The 17,809-nt window shown below is 47.1% G+C and overlaps 1 protein-coding gene across 1 annotated transcript; it reads right to left on the bottom strand.

The window, feature by feature from the left end:
- Positions 1 to 796: 796 nt before the first annotated feature.
- LOC122177985 (maestro heat-like repeat-containing protein family member 2B) lies at positions 797 to 16,690 on the bottom strand. The gene is given in 17 exon segments (XM_042867848.1): positions 797 to 871; positions 11,640 to 11,781; positions 12,017 to 12,057; positions 12,184 to 12,343; positions 12,529 to 12,636; positions 12,782 to 12,901; positions 13,219 to 13,292; positions 13,378 to 13,491; positions 13,607 to 13,676; positions 13,941 to 14,033; positions 14,562 to 14,705; positions 15,078 to 15,235; positions 15,238 to 15,504; positions 15,662 to 15,827; positions 15,967 to 16,089; positions 16,241 to 16,362; positions 16,666 to 16,690. Coding segments are annotated over 17 exon segments (1,965 nt in total). The 3' UTR covers positions 797 to 833.
- Between the last annotated feature and the right edge of the window lie 1,119 nt (positions 16,691 to 17,809).

Here is a 17,809-nt window from a genome sequence, read left to right as displayed (position 1 = left end):
AGTAGGCCTGTGAAGCAATGTGCAGAGCACGATGTTCATTTTCATATGTCAGTACGTGTCTGCGCTGGAGACTGTCTTTCAGGATCATTTAGATGAAAAGATTGTAGTCAGAGCTCTTCCTTCAAAAACACATGCTAAAAATAGTGGCAGGTACAAGAGGGTTTTTCTTCAAAGGACACGGTTAGAGATTGCCAGAGCGGTGAACAAAGCTGGTTCTCTTGAGACAAGGAGATACAGCATCCTAATTTCTCAACACAGTGTGTATTTATGGAATAGCAAAATCGGGAGGCACTGTGGAAGTAAAACTCTGACCTCTGGCTTCAGGAGAAGGCTGGTCCTGCAGTAAGTAAGCATGGTGCTGCTGGTTTCCACAGGCTTATAAACAATGCTTCACATCTTAACCTTCTTCCCTCTGTCCCTTGCAAATATATGCCATGGATATATGCACGACATATCACAAGCTATTTTAAGCCTTTCGTGACACCAGCAGAGAGGAGGAGGAGGACGTCAGGGAAATGTGGAGGTGTATTTTGTTCAAATTCAGTTTATATAGCTCCTGTGAAAATTACATACTGCTGTGAAGAGTGGACAACTCAGAACACCACTCCGAAGCCCTGGGAAAGGTTCATCTCTACGCTTGACTCCATGGTCCTGCACTGGTAAATGTGACTCCACTGGAGGACTGTACTGCAGGAACCATTGCTTTCCCAGAGCAGATCACAAAAAGGTCTGCAGTGATAAGCCGTTGTTTGTAGGCTCTGAGGCATTTGGGCTTCAGAATTTGGAACAATGATCCTCTTGGCGCAGAAAACAGAGAGTGTGGGCTCCGTCCATCATCCTTCCTGTGTGAGGATGGGTTTCCAGGAGTTCCCTGAGTGATACCAAGAGATTCATAACTCAGAAAGCTTGAGAGATAAGATGGGTGGCATTTTCTTTGTAAGCAAGCACTTGTTACCAGGATTGCATACTATTAATTTTATCACAGATTCTTCTGAAGCAGTTTTTTATGAAGAAGCATTTGTATGGACACCCGTGTTATAGATAAGAAACTGTGTGGTGAACACCACTGGGTAGTTAACAAAAAATGATTCATTCCCACAGCACTGGCAAGTGCAGAGATTTCCAAGCACAGAGGTTTTTTAAGGTAAGTGTCTGCTTCTCACTTGTGTTAAGCTTGGTTAATGTTTATCCTCACTCTGCACTGGAGCACAATGGGGGGAAGCAGATGCTGTGCATGTATCTGAGCACTTCTTATTCTGGGCACACCAAAGAGAAAAAGCCATGAATGTTAGTAATGACAGTTCACTTCCAGCAAAGCTTCAGTGTGCTATTGTGTGTCTGTTCTTTTTCCGCAAGTGCCTGCTTCACCTGCCCTAACACAATGAATTTTTAAGTTATGATTTGTGAAATCTTTAATCTTATTTCTTTCTTATTCTTCGCTACAATTCTCCACTTATTCCTTCGGTAACTCGTAGTTTTTTTTTTCTGTAAAGGCCATTTTATTTCAGATAAATAGTCCCAAAGCCCTGTCCTGTTTAACCTTTTTCCTCTCCGTGATGACTTTCTTCTTTTCAGCCTTATTGAAGAGAGTGAGAAATATGTTACAAGAGTAAAAGGAAAGGCTCATTCACCAAATCAGGGTTGAGAAAGTCAGTATGTAACTGTGGTGGCAGGGGTTTTCTCCCAGACTCACAGTAAGAAGTAAGAATAGCAAGTATTGTTGTAGCTCAGTTAGGGAGCTAAGTCTTCAAGAGGGAATAAGCAAACAAGTCAGAAATTACTGACTGTAATTTTGCCTTCTGGTCTAAGTACAGGTCACTTGTGGTTTTCTCCTCATCCCATTTTCTATAAATGCATAATTCATCAAGAAATTAGACTCTTCTCCACTGCTGTAACTTCCTTCTGTGCTGGCTTTTCTCCAACACCTTCTTAAGCATTCAGTGTTTGTGGCATAGTGACTGTATCTATGTTGTCACATGGATTTATTATTAGAAGTCATAGAATCATAGAATCACAAAGGCTGGAAAAAATCCCTAAGATCACCAACCAGCAGCCCATCACACCATGCCCACTGCCCATGTCCCTCAGTGCCACATCCACACGGTGCTTGAACACCTCCAGGGACGGTGACTCCACCACCTCCCTGGGCAGCCTGTGCCACTGCATCACTGCTTGTTCCTTTCATAGCATGAGTTCTTGTATGGCATAAGTACTTCCTATTAAACATCAATCTGTGATCAAGACTGTGACAAGATATGTTTACAGAAAGAAGAAAGACTTTCTTTCGGTGAAGATTTCTGTGTGATTTTTAATTTTTTTTTCTCAAAAATATATTTGAGACTTTCAGTCACTGGTAATGAAATTACAATCTACTTGTCTCTTAAAATAAAGAATAGAACAGCCCCCTTTTTTACCTTCCTCTAACAGATCTAGTCTCTTTTCATGTAGTTTTCCTGAAACGAAGTCATTGCTTCAACATTTCTGATATTTGGGAGTGTTCCCCTAGAGCTACTTCAGAGCGTTTATGATAAAACTAATACTAGAATTATACTGACATATCGGAGGAGCAAGTGGTGAATGTTAGGTATGCAGCTATAAAATTTTAGAATTATTGCATGTACATTGTATGACAATATTGTATGACAATATGATAACAATATATTGTATAGCACTTGTTATATATATATTGCTATGTCATTTTACTACATTTACACAACATTTGTGTAGAGATGATAATACCTATTTTATCCTTGGATTTTCATCCTCTTTGTGTATCACATATTGTGCAAACCCTGCTTCTCCCTGTTGTCATTTATACTTGGTATTAAATATAATCCTGACTTCACTGAAAATAAGATTTTTTTGCTCAATTTTATTCATGTGTTTAAAATCTGTTTCCATTTAGACTCAGGATGAAAGCTGAACTAAAATTAGTTTCTCAGTTTTAGGACTGGCCCAGGCTGCCCAGAGAAGCTGTGGTGCCCCATCCCTGGAGGCTCAAGGCCAGGTTGGATGGGGCCCTGGACAGCCTGAGCTGGTGGGGGGCAGCCCTGCCCACGGCAAGGGTTGGGGTGGGTGGGCTTTGAGGTCCCCTCCAGGTCAAACCATGCTGTGCTTCCATGAAAATATTTCAAATTTAAACGTCCAGTTTCAAAATGTGTTTTTTGGAGATTTGAAGTTGTGGGTCTCAGTGATTTGGTTTGCACTTGGTGAAGGAAAAGGACCCGATGACGCCTGTATCACTGTGATATCATTCCGCCCATCAGGCTGTGGTTCCCCACAGGAGATGCTGATCAGGTATCAGACATGCAGAATTTTTGTTCCATGCTGTGCTCTCAGCTGTGTGTACAGACTGAGTCTAAAGAAAATGGTCACAATGTAAGCCAGCTCTGTGCCATCAACGTTGCCAGAGGGACATGTTTCTCTCATCTTGCTTTCCTTTTGCTTCCCTATGTCAGTTGGCAGTTGTGGAGCGTAGATGGATGTTCCACAGAAGCAGAGGGAATTGGAGATGCAGGCTGTGCTCCTCATCTGGACCCATGTTATTCCTGAAGGGTGGGAAGCAGGGAAAGGGAAAAGCCTCCCAGAGAAGCAACAGTAAGGAACTGCCTTAGAAAAGCCAACTCTCTGAAGTTTGGAAGTTTAGCAAATATTTGTTTTTGTATCTTGAGGCCAACGATGTTTATAATGCTTTTCTTATCCTGAGACCAAAGGTGTTTGTGCTTTGATTTAAGCATTCATTCTAGTCTATATTTAAGCCACTACAGAGTAAACTATCACACAAGCAGGGCTCTTGGAAATGCTCATGTGTATCCACCCTCTGGCTTCTATTTTATCACAGGCAACAAAGGATTGAAATTTAATATCAGATAAGCTGCAGAACTGGCCCAGGGGGTTAGTGCTGTCATCTGGGTTCTGAGTGCTGGTTTCAAGATTTCATGGGGCGGTAAAGGACTTGGTCCAGCATGTTCCTCAAAGGCTCAGAAAGCCCATCCCACCACCGTGCCACATCCAAAGAGCAGCACAGATAGGCTTCATAGGGAGCCTCCTCCTGACTGCCACAGCCTGGGCAGATTGCTGTAAAGAGAAGCCTTTGGGAAAAACAAGCCTTTTCCAGCCAGATGGAACCTATCAAACAGCAACGAGCTTGGCTCTTCCACTGTGTCCTGCTGGAAACCTGAAAGCTGAGAAGATCCATTTCCCATGCGCAGCCCATCTGCCTTTCTGAGAAGCTCTAGAGCATGAACACGGGCTGCAGCCTGTAAGATGCTTTGGGGTTTATTGGCCTTAAAGAAACCCCACTGACTTCAGCTGTGATGCCAAGTTAGTGCTGTACTCTCAAAACCTTTTGCAGATCTATCTCCGCATTCCTGAGATGGTAGCCTGGTCTAAAGGTTGTAATATGCATGTGTCAAAAGTGAACTGTTTTATAGGGCATCTAGCACCACTAATGGTGTGAGTGAGTGTCTTCCTCTATCACGGAATGCTTATTTGTGAAACAGACAATATTTAGCTACATCAGAGAGTGGGTTTGTAAATCCAACCGTATTCATCATAGAATCATTAAGGTTGGAAAGACCAGTAAGGTCATCTAGTCCAACCATTAAGTTAGAGAGCGGTTTGGTGAGGATGATAAAATACCCACAAGCACTGCAGAATCTTGTTCAAAGAAAGCTTGTTCTTTTCCTGATTAAGCTGCATGTTCACAATTTTTTAAATCCAAAACAACTATCAACTCTGTACTGCAGTTTCAGAGCTTTATTACAAGGGAAGGCTGAGATTCTCTTCTGTGATAGTTCATTCATAGGTGATAAGGAGAATATGGGAGGAGGCAAAGGTTGCCTCATGGTAAGATCTTTGTCCAAAAGTACCCACTTTCTCTCCACTTCCCCTGAAATTACGATCTAACTTTTTGAATTAAATTAGTATTAGAGTAGATGTAGTCATTCTTTGCCCTCAGCAGCACTGAAAAGTTGCACAAATAACTATGGCAGTTGTGAGGTTCACCACTGTCATCCTATCTGTAAAAGTATGATAGTATGATTGTAGGTGTAATTGTATCTGAATGTGGCATCATTGTTCCACGTCTCCTAAGGGAACATCTATATCAGAACAAACCACGTCTGAATTCCAACGCAACTCTCCAGCAAGTGAAACTTACTGCTTTTCAAGTCTCTTGCTTGAACGTAGGAAGGTTGGAAGCAAAAGGAAGAATTGTGCATTGGTGCAGCCCTTTGCCATCACAGAACTGACATTAGGAGTTACACCACTGACACTGTATCTCTTTACAACTCAAGCTGTAAGTCTCAACTGGTTTTATCTTACTTGTAATTATCATAGATTAACCTTTAAATGGTTTTTAAATGTTTCATACCAATAAACATTTAAGCAATTGCTGACAAATTAAATGGATACCAGCCATTCATGAACTGGATTAGAAGTACATGTCCTGGCTAGAAAAGGTGATATTTGGTTCTTTCAGATCAAGATTCATTTGTGAGCTACAATCAGACATGATTCCTCTAAAAAGCAGGCAAATGCAAAAGTAGCACCAACCGTCCCAAGCATTCAGGCTGAGCTCTTGAGCAGCTGGATGAATTGAGCAGCTATTTTTGAGCACATGCACCAGCTGTAGGCGTGCTGCTGTCTGCGTGAATTTGGAGACTGCTGACATAACCAGCAGAGGAGAAAATAATGGGCTGTGGAACCAGCTCACTAGGAGATGAAGAAAAGGGAAGGCACGCATTACATCCCCTTACTTTACTGGTGCCAGTTTTCAGTCTCTGTATGCTCAGTCTATCTGTATATGCTCAGATTGATTCATATGCTAACTGTCATTTTGAAGATTTCCCTTGCTATCTGTTCCTGTAGCCATATTTTTCTTTTATGGTGTTATGGTTCTGCTTCTCTTCATTTCTTCTGGCTTCTCCACAGTGTTCTCATGTGTCCCAGTCACGTGGTTTGGAAGTTGCATCTGTTGCCTGTGAAAATTAGGGATCACAGGATCTGTCCTGTGATGAAAGATGAATTTGGCAAGTATCTGGCCAACAGAACAGTTGTCCAGTGTTCAGGAATCGTGCACACCATTTTAGGGCACCATTACAATGTTCAAATACCAGTTGCTGTGGTTTTACTTAGCCTCAGTCACTTAGGTGCAATCCAGAGACATTACTTGGTCTTCCAGTGCCTACAGTCCAGAAGTTCTGAATGTAAGGAGGTCACTGCAGTCTCAACTACCAGCAAATACATTTATAGCTTATGTCTAAGCAGAGTTTCCTTTTTTGCCTACAATTATTTGAAGGCCGTAAGTTGTAACTGTGGCTGTGTTGTAACTCCAACACCCACAGTGAACTGATTCAAATCAAGATTTAAACCAGCAAGCAGAAAATCTTGGTTCAAATAATTGATTTCATCTTTTTTGCAGTTGCAAGTTATGCTAGCTATATTTTTAATGAAAAATTAGCTTTCATGGTTTGCTAACCATAAAAACACCTTGATTTATAACAGGAGACAGTACTCTCTGAGGTCTACCACTTGTTAAACAAAGGTGCTTATCTGTGTGCATTTATTATGTTGATAAATTAAGAATCACATTAGCAGAATCTTAACTTTGCCATATTTATAAGTTGGAAAATGGAGGATGGTTTGTTTGTTTATAAACTCCTATGTGGCAGGCTCTGTGGTCCTTGCCCATCTCTTAGAACACTGCCCATTGCACTTCTTGTGGCTCATAAGCTAATCTTTCAAAACAGAAGGATTTACTCCATTGCTATCCAAGCACTTTGAATAGAAATGCACTTCTTCAGCAAAGATCTCTAGAAACGTTTCTGAGTTGGCAGCTGAGCACAACCTGTGCCTGGATAGGAACTCACAAGGCTGAGAGCTATCTCCAGCAGGAATATTGTGCCTCCTCAACACTTTTTCCCTCTGTGTAACAATGTAAAGAAGTGGATGGAGGTCACAGTGACACATAACAGTTGAGGCACAGGGCATTTCCCAGGGAATTAATGGCTGGCTGGGGTTAATGGCCCTCTGCTTTGCTTTGGGCCATCAACTTTCCCAGCTACTCATTAATCCCTAGGAAATGCCCTGTGACTCAACTGTTATTGCCTAAGTGGTTAGCATGAATCAACAATATTCCGCATCTGCTCTAGGTATTTAAGACAAGAATGGAAGGTAATAAATGTGCTTTTATTATGAAAATCTGCTGTATTTGCATCCAGAAATCTTCACTTGTCCCTCTTAACATCGATCAAATGTACTGAAAAAGGATTCCTCATCAGCAAAGCGATGTCAGAGGCTGGCAGGATACAGACAAAATGACCCACCTGCTCACTCCAAAGTCTTTTCACTTCAGTTTTCTGTCCCCTGCAGTCCATTAGCAGGTTGTTTTATGCCTCCGCCTGAGTGGGTTTTAGAACATGGACAGTTCTTCACATTAGCTAGTAGGAAGTCACTTAGTCGACAGCTGAGTGTTACGTTCTAGACAGGGGTTGTTGAGCGAGATCCCCCTTACACCATCTGTCTGCTTTTTTGTTGGACAGGCATGGAAGTATGAGAGCATTACCAGAAAACTCTTGTGAGACAAGTCAAAGAGAAGATGAGGAGTGATATGCCACTCTGCCCAAGTGTCTTTGCTGCAAGCAAAGAAATGATCTGAATAGGTGTGATCAAGGCTCTGAGTTGTTTGTAGAGTGAATAATATATAGGCAGAAGAAAAGACATGATCCATCTTCATTGGGGAATACTTTATATATTGGCTCTTCACCTGTCATTTATTCATCACAATTTTGAGTTGTGCATTGCAGCTGATGCACGTAACACACCCTGAGCTCCACTGTAAAATGCAGTTCCTTCTGCCTGTGTATACTGAATTCAAAACTTCATGCATGCGTATACTAATTTTGGTATATTCAGATTCTGTATATAACTTATCAGGACATGAAATTCTGTAATGTTACTATGGAAGAGCTCAAAACCTTTTGGTTCTGATTAAATGAAAATACCAGTATGTGAACAGGCTAAAGAGGAAAGCAGCACTTCAGTCTGAATAAACACACGGTCAGAATGTCTAGTCTTCCTAGGTTTGGTAGGATATCCCTAAGCTCCAGATAGAGGACCTACAAGCCCAACCTAGGCTGCCATTTGGCTCAGTCTCTTTCCCCAACCTGCTGTACACCTTCCAAGAGCTCTGTAGCACACAACAGGACATCCAGAATTCCCATATCGTGAGCAGACCCCATTGTGCCATTGACTAACAGGCTGTAGAGCCAGAAAGGAATCCCACAGATTCCCTTTGGTGGGAAACTGCAGCTGGCTTCCTATGAAGAAGGCAGGGATTGCTTCAGGCCTGCTATGATCCTTGTAGTGAGAATGGAGCTAACCATAGCTCTTGCACTGTTGCTTGACTCTTTGAAGTTCAGAGTCAGTGAGTCCTCCAATCCCCTGCAAGTCCTGCTCCACTGTTGGCTGGGACTGCTAGGCAAGAACATGTGCTCAGCAACCAGCCACCTCTGAACCCAGGACCAACCATAATGCACATAGGTGTGGTGTCTCCAGGCACCCCATCATCCCTGTGCTGACTGGTAGCATGCTTCAAAGGAGCAAAGCAGACAGAGCTGACTCACTTCCAGACCAGAGGCAGACTAGCTGAATCTGAATCACTAGCTTGATCTGAATGTACATCAGAAAGTTCAGAGGAGGCTAGTTATGCACAGATGGGTGCCAGAAAAATTGTTCACAGATGTGCTCTGATCAACCTCCAAAGATCCATTCTGGGGTCAAGGCTGAGTGATGCAGATACCCGCTAAGTAGGAGTGCAAAGCAGACACCAGGTCTACATGCTTTCAACAAAGATTTGGACATTTTGTTCTTTCTTGTTGCCAACATACTGGGAACAGCTGCCCAATGTTTTTCTCTCCAGACCAATTGATTGGTCTGTCTGAGCACCCACAGATCAAATATTACATTATTTTTTTTCCAACTTGGAGGTTGATCTAGAAGAACAGCAAGGCTTTCTGTCTTTCTGGTAAATTCTAAGCCTAGATTTCAGATAGGTCCTATGACAAAGTGCTCTCTGTCCAATGCCTTGTGCCACTTCTGTGGAGGTCTGCAAGGCCACCAGACTTCAGGAAATGCTCTTCTTTGGAGAATTTGACACATTATGAATTGCATCATGGTCCAGGCTTCTACCTCTGCTAACCTAATGCACCTAAACCTCTTGAGGGTTTCAGGAGCCACCTATGAATTCTCTGATACTCCTACAACCTACAGCAGAAGAGGCAGTTGGGAAAGGAGGAGGGTGAAGCCAAGGACTTACATAAACAGGAAGGAAGCTGGATTCTCACAGAAGGAGTATTGGACAAATATCTTAGCAGAATTTGTCTCAGATACAGCTTTGGTATTAGGCAGTGGTCTCCCAAACTAAAAAATTATTGCTGTTATGAAACATGCAGCACCACGTCCCTGCTACCATGTTTTCAATGTATTCACAAAAAGCAAGCTTGGTGAACTCTGTGAAAATCAGAAATTTAATACTATTGCGTAGTCCAAAATTTTCTCCAGTCACTGGGATGCACTATCCATCACTCTGTTGGGAGTCTGGTGGTACCTTCTTCATTCATCTAGTATCCTCAGCTTTTCTGCCAGCACAGTGGGCTCTTCCAGTCCACCTTCTATATTTCTCTTCAGTAACAGAATCACAGAATCACTAAGATTGGAAATGACCTCTAAGACCACTCAGTCCAACCAGCAGCCTATCACACCATGCCCACTCCCCATGTCCCTCAGTGCCACATTCACAAGATTCTGGAACATCTCCAGGGATGGTGACTCCACCACTTCCCTGGGCAGCCTGTGCCACTGCCTCACCACTCTTTTGTTTCCTAACATTCAACCTGAACCTCCTCTGGTGCAATCTGAGGACATTCCCTCTCATTCTACTGCTGTTAACTGGGAAAATTTCAATATTGAATTTCAATATTTAAAAGTGTGAGTATATATGTTTTGGAGAGACAGTTCCAGGACAAATCATAGAAGGCACTGACTGTTATTAGTTCACTGAGTTTACCACTTTTCCTCTCTGCTCCCTTATATAAACAGCAACACTTTACCTTCTCTTTTCATATTGGAACATGAGTACTCTCATTTCTAAACAATAAATTATTTAAAGTTTCTCTACAGTCAGCATTTTCTCTAACGACAAAATATAGTTTTCTCTCAAAATTGTTCCTTTGGCCTGTGCTCCTGAGCTCCAACTCTTAAATGAAAATGAACGAATGGAATTCAACGGATCGTGGAGTTGAATTTTACTACAAGAATTAGACCAACAGATACATGATTTTTACATCTGGAAAAATATGGGCTTTTGCGTTTTTAATATCAGTTGCATAATGGTATGTGATTAACTATTCTATTTCTATGCTGGGCTGAGATACATTTTTGAAATTTTTTAAGGTGGAAAAACAGATGAACTAGATGATCTTTGTGGTCTTTTCCAACCTTAGTGATTCAATGATTCTATGAAAATATAGGGGACTAAAATGTAACAACTGGTGACATATACGACAAATTAGAACACATACCGGAATATGAGGGTTAAAAAAGTCATGCTATTTAGAGAAGCACTGAGTGAATATTGATGCTGTGCTACAGACACAAACTTTGCTGATGGGCTCAGAGTCCAATAATGCAAATTCTCAGATTGCAGTGGTAACAACTTCTTCAACAGATAGACTTCCATGTAAAAGGAATAAATGTCAAGGAGACAGATTTGGGTTTCTGTTTATTTTTTAAAAGCTATGAAAGCATGTTTCCACAGAAGCTGTGTGAGTTTCATTATCATGCAGGCTTTTCCAGCTATTGCTGCTTGGCGACCCTGCCAGTGCTGATCAACACTGAATGGATGTTCAATATTTAAAGGAAAAAAAGAACCACTTTACTCTGAAATTTGAAATAACAACTTTCCTTCTCTTCTCTTTTGTAAAATTAAAATATTGCTGTTTGCTTTTCCCAGCTAATGCTGTCTGAAACACATTGTTTCTACCCAGCAGGCCAAATACAGCCTTGTGTAAGTGACCAAATCAGAAGTTGCGGAGACTAGCGTCAGGGCAGGTAAGACTGTACTGGGCAAGAGATCTGAAGTGAAAAAGGCCAACAAAAAAGGTCTTTTTAAGGCAGTGGTCATCACCTGCTGCCAGCATGTCATACAGGCGTGTACACAGCAGGGGCAAGGACAAGTGAAGCAAAAGACGAAGGATGAGAACAAGAGGGATGAAAGAGAGTGTGAGCATCAGGCAGAGATGATCTGGAAGTGTACTGCTAGAGAGGCAGCTGGCCTCAACCTGCTGTCTGAGAAAGGCCAAGGATGAAGGAGGCACAGAGAAATTACATGGAGGCAGGCAAAAACAGAATGCGTCATCTGATATGGAGAAAGATGGGCTCTGCAGGGCTAATTCTTTGTCTGCAAATACAAGGAAATGGAAACATGCTCTGAAGGGGGATGCAAAAAAAACAAAACAAAACAAAACAAAAAACCACAAAAAACAACAACTGTGTCAGATGTGAACACCTGTTGCAGAGCTGCATTTTCACTCCCCTCTCTTCCAATCCTCCACCTCTCCTCCCCACCAGCATTTTACCTTCGAGACGCTGCAGCAGCAGGGGGATCTCAGCAGCCCACTTGGCCCCCACAGCTCTGTGGATCTTGCTGTGGAGGTTTTGCAGGAGCAGCAAGGCAGCGGCTTGGAGTTCGCTGCCTGCAAAAGGGCTCCCTGCCACCACCTGAGCGAGAGCAAGGAGAAACAGGGTCACTTCTGCAGCAAGAGAAGTGGCTTCCCCCAGGAGGAAAGCAGCTTGGCTCTGCCCTAATGGGCAAGGAGCAGCCACCAGCTTTGCCCATGACACTGCAAGCTAGGAAGAGAACGGCATCCCCAGGAGTGAGGCAGGTGCTGGCACGCTCGGCCACGCTGCTTCCTCCTCGGGGCTTGTGGCACCGGCCTCAGGAGCATCTACTTACCAGCAGACGTGCCAGCAGTGTCTGGGGAGTCAGCAGTGGGCCTGCGAGGAGAAAGAAGTGCTGAGTAAGACTCCAAGACACTCTGTGCCCTGCCACGTGCACCTCTGCTCTCCCTTCTGGGTGCTAACATGGGTCAGCAGAGCTCACGGGGGAGCTTCTGCTCCTACCTTGAAACATGGAGCTGAGGAAGTGGGGATCCAGATCTTCCATGTCCCGCACCGTCAGCTCCCCTCTCTTGGCCAGGGCTTGGACGCAGCGGGAGACCGGGATCAGCATGCCGGTGTACTGGGCTGGCACCACGTACAGCAGCAGCCTTGGCCACAGGAGCTGTAGGGAACAAGGCAGTTGAGCATGTCAGCATTCCTGCCTCCGCTCAGAGATAGAGAGGACTCTGAATTTCCGAGTCTTGTGTCCTTCAGAGCACGCTGGAGGACAGACCTGAGGTGTTGGAAGGGGACGAGGAACACGTGGTGCAAGGGCAAGGAGTGGCAGCAGGGCAGAGTGTGACTTACTTTGGAGATCCCTCTCGCAGAGACATCCAGTGACCCCAGGATGTTGATGCACAGCTCTTGGAGAGCTCCCTCTTCCTGCGCTTCCTGGGCGGAAAGGTCTCTGGCTGCCTGCACAACAGTGGTGTTGAAACACTGGTTACTCTCAGTTCTCAGGAGTCTCTTGGGAGGCTCAGGTGTGGCCCCACCGGTGCTTTTTTGCCAGCCTATGAGCTGCACAGGTCCTCCAAAGGAAGATGCTGCCCACTGTCCTTACCCTTCTTCCTGTGGTGCGGCTGAACTCCCTGAAGATGTGCCCCACCACATCCCAGGCTGAGCAGCTCCAGGCGTTAGCGCTGAGCAGATCCTCAATGAAGTGCAGCACGGCCCTCCTCACCTGCCAGGGGTCAATTGGGGGTGTGATTTTCCTGCTCAGAAGGCCAAGGGAAGCCACCTGCTCATCAGGTGCCCTTTGGGCATGAGCAGAGATGACAAAAGCAGAGGAGAAGAGGTGAGGGCCAGGCCTTAGCACCAGGCTGTGCACTTTCCATGCACAGCACAGGGACCCGACCGCTCCACTCTGCCTGCTCTCCTGACAGGAGCCATCGTGACCATGTGGTCGATGCCTCAGCACATCCCTGGTCACCCCAGCCCTGCTGTATTGGCAGCAGCATCACCACCCCGACAATGCTTTCCTTTCCCCAAACAGCTCACCCGGGTCCTGGGGTCACTGCACACACGCTGCACAGCCTCTGTAATCTGAGGCAGCTTCTCTGTCATCGCAGGCTCTGCAAGAGATGCACAGAAGCATGCGTGGAGGCACAACTCAGATGGCAAAAGGGATCCCTGGAAGTCCTGACCCGTGGTACTGACCATCAGAGCGAGCCAGAGCACCGAGCAGACCCAGGGCTGCCACGCATCCAGCCTCCCACTCATCGCCCAGCTGTGACTGTAGAAACAGGACCGTTTCCTCTGGGCAGATTCGGGCTGCAGGAAGGAAATGCCATGCTGTGTTAGTGAGCAATTCGTGCCCATTTGTGAGGTTAGAGAGAGATGTATTGGCCAGAGCACCGGCAAGCATCGCCAGAGCTCCTCTCCTTACCCTGCAGCAGGATGCAGCAGGTCAGCTCTGCTCTGTCAGCCTCACTGTGCTGCTTGACGTCATCAGAGAGCTGTGGGAACAAAGTCCATTTGAGAAAATCATCAGCATTGAGGACAGAAAGGACACTGTGCTGCCAGCTCCTGTCTCCCTTGACACTCTCAGGAAAAGGACACGCAGACAAAACACAGCCCACACCATCCTGGAGGGCTCTGGAGCAGCCACAGATATGCAGGAGCTAAGACTGAGCAGCCATCAGAGGCTCAGAGCTTTGCAGTCCTCCTGAGGCTTAGCCAAGAGCGAAACTGCTGTGCACACCAGGATAGGCTCCCCTTACCTGATAGAACACAGCACTGGTGATGACCAAAAACTTGTCCTTACAGATGACAGACTGAACTCCCTGTAAGGCCTCCAGGAACATAATAAGGCTCTGCAAGAGACCAGGAAAGGAAGAAAGGGTTGAAGTCACATCTAGCCACTTGGGAGCAGAGGAACTGTTTGTCAGTGGTTTGTCTGCTGGGAGAAGCTCCCACACAGGCGTTCTTGTTTTTCCCCCCTCCCAGCAGCACCAAGAGAGTCTCTCTGCTCTCAACCGAGCCTGTTTGGGCATCACTTGCAGGCATTTCCCTGCCAGCGGCCCTCTTCTTCCCCATCAGATGCAACTGGATGTCGTCCTCCCAGTTGTTAGCACAGAGCTCCTCCGGTACTCAGAGCGCCACAGTGGTGGTGGTGAAGCCTCCCAACCCCAGGAGATGGGCACCAGTGACTCTTGGCTCCCTCCTGGCTCCTGTCCAGGTTATTCCTTCCTTGACTGAAGAGCTCAGGAAGCCTCAGACCTCCCTTCAACACTTGCTCCTTCTTTCTCCAAGGGCTCCCCACCTCCTCCCTGCAGCCCCCTGACCCCTTGTGGCACTTGCACGGGCCCCACGTCCACACCAAGCCCTGTGCAACATCTTACCTTGGCCACCCTGCAGGTGTCTTGCATCTCCTGACACGGGTGCACGAGCCAGAGGAGCCGCTCCCAGACGTGCTCTTGGGGCAGCTCCTCTTGCAGGAGAACAGTCATCATGGCAGTCACAGCTCCAAGAACGGCCTGTCTGTCCTGGAGAGGGATGGCAGAGGCCCGGCGTCAAAGGCTGAAGGTCTGCCCTTCCTACAGAGAGGGCTTTCTTTTTCCATTCCCCTTCCCCACACCCCTGTGCCCAGCAGCACATGGGCTCGCTCTCCCTGGGCAGGCAGGTTTTCCCCATACCCTCAACCCCAGCTCTCCCTGCCACAATGCTGTGACTTGCGACTGCTCACTGGCAGGGAGATCCAGCCCCAAGCACAGCCAGTTTGGGGCCCTTTGCAGAGCCCACCCTCTCTGGCTGCACCCTCTTGTCACCCCTCTGCTCTCAACCCTCTGGGCACAGACAGAGCTGCTGCTATGGATGCCCCAGCTGCCATCCCAGGCTGGGAATGAAGCAGTGCTCACCTCTTCCTCCTTGCAGTCCTGCCAGTTGCTCACCACAAAGAAGAAGAGCTCATGAAGATTCTCATACATTTGTTCTTTCTCTGTGGCAGGCCAGGGGCTGTGCTTTTTGGAGGACAAGTGACTCTTGATTCCGTCCATCCATTGTTTCATAACTGAAAAAAACAAAACAAAACAAAACAAAACAAAAAAGAATAATTATTTAAAAAAAAAAAAAAAAAAAAAAAAAAAAAGCACAACAAAAGAAGAGAAAAGGCAGCCTGTGAGAGTCTGCAGCAGGGTGAGGTGCAAGGGCTGTCCCCAGCCCCCCTGCCCTGGGGCCGGCACTCACCAGCACAAGCAGTGCACAGGGTCCGGCCGCTCCTCACCCGGCCCACCACACTGCACAGGCCGGCCAGCGTCAGCCACACAAAGGAGATGCACTGTGGAGCTGCAGAGAGGAAGGAGAAGGGCACGGTCAGAGCCTCAGCAGGGAGGGAGGAGAGGCTGCAGAGCCCTGCACCCCCCAGCTCTATGCAGATCATGCGCAAGGGGAGAGACCCCTCTCCCTAGTTGTTATAGATGTCAGGAGGCTGAGGGCACTCTACCATAGATGCTGAAGAGTTTGCTCAGGGTGACGAGCACAAACTCCTTGCACATCTCCCGTGTGGCCTTCAGGTGGCCCTGGAGCTCGGCCATCACCAAGGAGAAGTGAGTCCGGGCCAGAGCCACCAGGACATTGCTGGTAGCCATTCTCACGCTGTTCGTCACGCCCTGAAAAAGAGTCACTGGTGACACACGGCACAGGAGGCTGCCCAAGGCCTTCCCTTGGAAGGGCCAAGCCAGCGCCGTCTGCCAGCAGAACACCAGCATGGGCAGGCAGCTCCCTTTGCCTTCGGGAGTGACCCCTCACCTGGGCTGCTGTCAGGTCCTGGGACACCTCAGCCAGCAGCCGGTTCACCACTCCGCACGGCGGGCGGCTGTCCTCTTCCCCCAGGACGTGCTCCAGCTTGCAGTACGCCTGCTCTCGGTCACCCTGGGGACAGGGATAGGTCACGTTTTGCTTTGCCCTTGTTCCCGGGGAGCCGCCCGCTGCCACCCATCGCTATGCCGATGTGCTGCCGGGGCCTGGCACCCACGGGACAAGAGCCAGGGCAAGGACCGATGGTTGGACGCCCCCAGCTCACCTCCTGGTCTTGCAGGCGCTGCAGCAGTAAAGTCACGGCACAGGTGGGGACAGGGCTTTCCACCCTGCCTCTCTCCCCGCGATGTGTGCGTCTGGGCATGCAGCCCACACAGGCAAAGAGACCTGGAAGGAAAGAGCAGAGCAGCTGCTGCCGGTGTTGCTTGGAGCCAGGGCCGAGCATGCAGCCAGCTCTGGGAGGAACGCTCCTCCAGCCCCACAGCGCGGGGTGGGCTGCGCTGGCACATGCGTGTGGTCAGTGGGGAGAGGGGAGAGAGCCTTCCCCTGGCTGGGGTACTGGGGAAAGCACAGTGGGCGGCTGCACTCAGCAGAGCAAGGACAGTGCTGCTGGCACGTCCTAAAGAGTTACTGGAGGCACACACGTGCTCGGGCAGCACCACGGTGTCCAGAGAGGTGGAGGGACCTCACCTCGAAGGGCTCTCAGCCGCTCCATCACAGCAGGATGCCTCCAGACAGACACAACGCTCTCTCTGGGTTCACTTCCTACGCATCCCACAAGCGGACTGAGCCACCGCTCCCACCGCTGCCACAGGGGTGAAAGCGACAACAACTGTGACATCTGGCAAACTAGCAAGGAGTGTCACCTCACAGAGAATGACATGCCCCGGGCTGGGGACCAGAAAGCATGTTTTGCAACCCTCTGTGTCTTCCACCAGCAGTGTTCTTTAGTTTCTGCTTCCTTGAGATACTGTATCTCCATATTTTCTACTTTCCCAGCCTTTTTTCTGAGTCTTCTACCTCCATGACATGAGGGTACCCAAACACGAGGGTAAATCTTGAACAAACCAGAGAGGAATCACAGAATCACAGAATTGTAGGGATTGGAAGGGACCTCCAGAGATCATCGAGTCCAACCCCCAAAACAGAAAATAGAAACACAGAATCATTAAGGTTGGAAAAGAACTCAAAAACCATCTGGTCCAACCATCAGCCCATCTCCACCATACTCACAGACCACGTCCCTCAGTGCCACATCCACACAGTTCTTGAATACCTCCAGGGATGGTGATTCCACTGCCCAGTGTGGCAAGCAGGAGAAGAAGCTCAGCTCCCTATGCTAGAGCTAACCTAGAGCTGTCCCATGGCAGAATACTTGGCTACACTAGCAAGAGCCTCTGCTTTGTAAAGGTTCCCCTTACCATTCATCCTCAATGGAATGCAGTTAACGTGTAGGCCTAAAGCAGGAGTGAACAAAAATGGCTCTGGAAGGAACAAAGCAAGTTACTCAATGCTGTGGAGAGATTCTGGTCTTTCTGTTTATATTAAATAGCCATGAGGTCCAGCAGTATTCACTTGCCTGCCTATCAGTCTTGCCAGACAAATACCATCACAGAACAAGAAATGCATACAGATCCAAGGTTATCAGGAGAAAATACACCTGCCATCATACTCAACCATGCAGGTTACGTTGGAAGAACTTGGTGTGAAAAAAGGGGCGCAGAATGGAGTGTGAGCTACCCCATGCTAAGCACTGCTGAAAAACTGAACTCACACAAGTGCCTACATATGGGCTTAGTGCTCAGAGTCTGGGTCCTGCTTGCTTGCTTGCTTT

The sequence above is a fragment of the Lagopus leucura genome, unplaced genomic scaffold (assembly GCF_019238085.1).
Source record: "Lagopus leucura isolate 7727_CA_CO unplaced genomic scaffold, USGS_WTPT01 Super-Scaffold_100001, whole genome shotgun sequence".
Taxonomy (NCBI): domain Eukaryota; kingdom Metazoa; phylum Chordata; class Aves; order Galliformes; family Phasianidae; genus Lagopus; species Lagopus leucura.
Note: the sequence above shows the minus strand (reverse complement) of the source record. Positions and strands in the feature narration are given on the sequence as shown.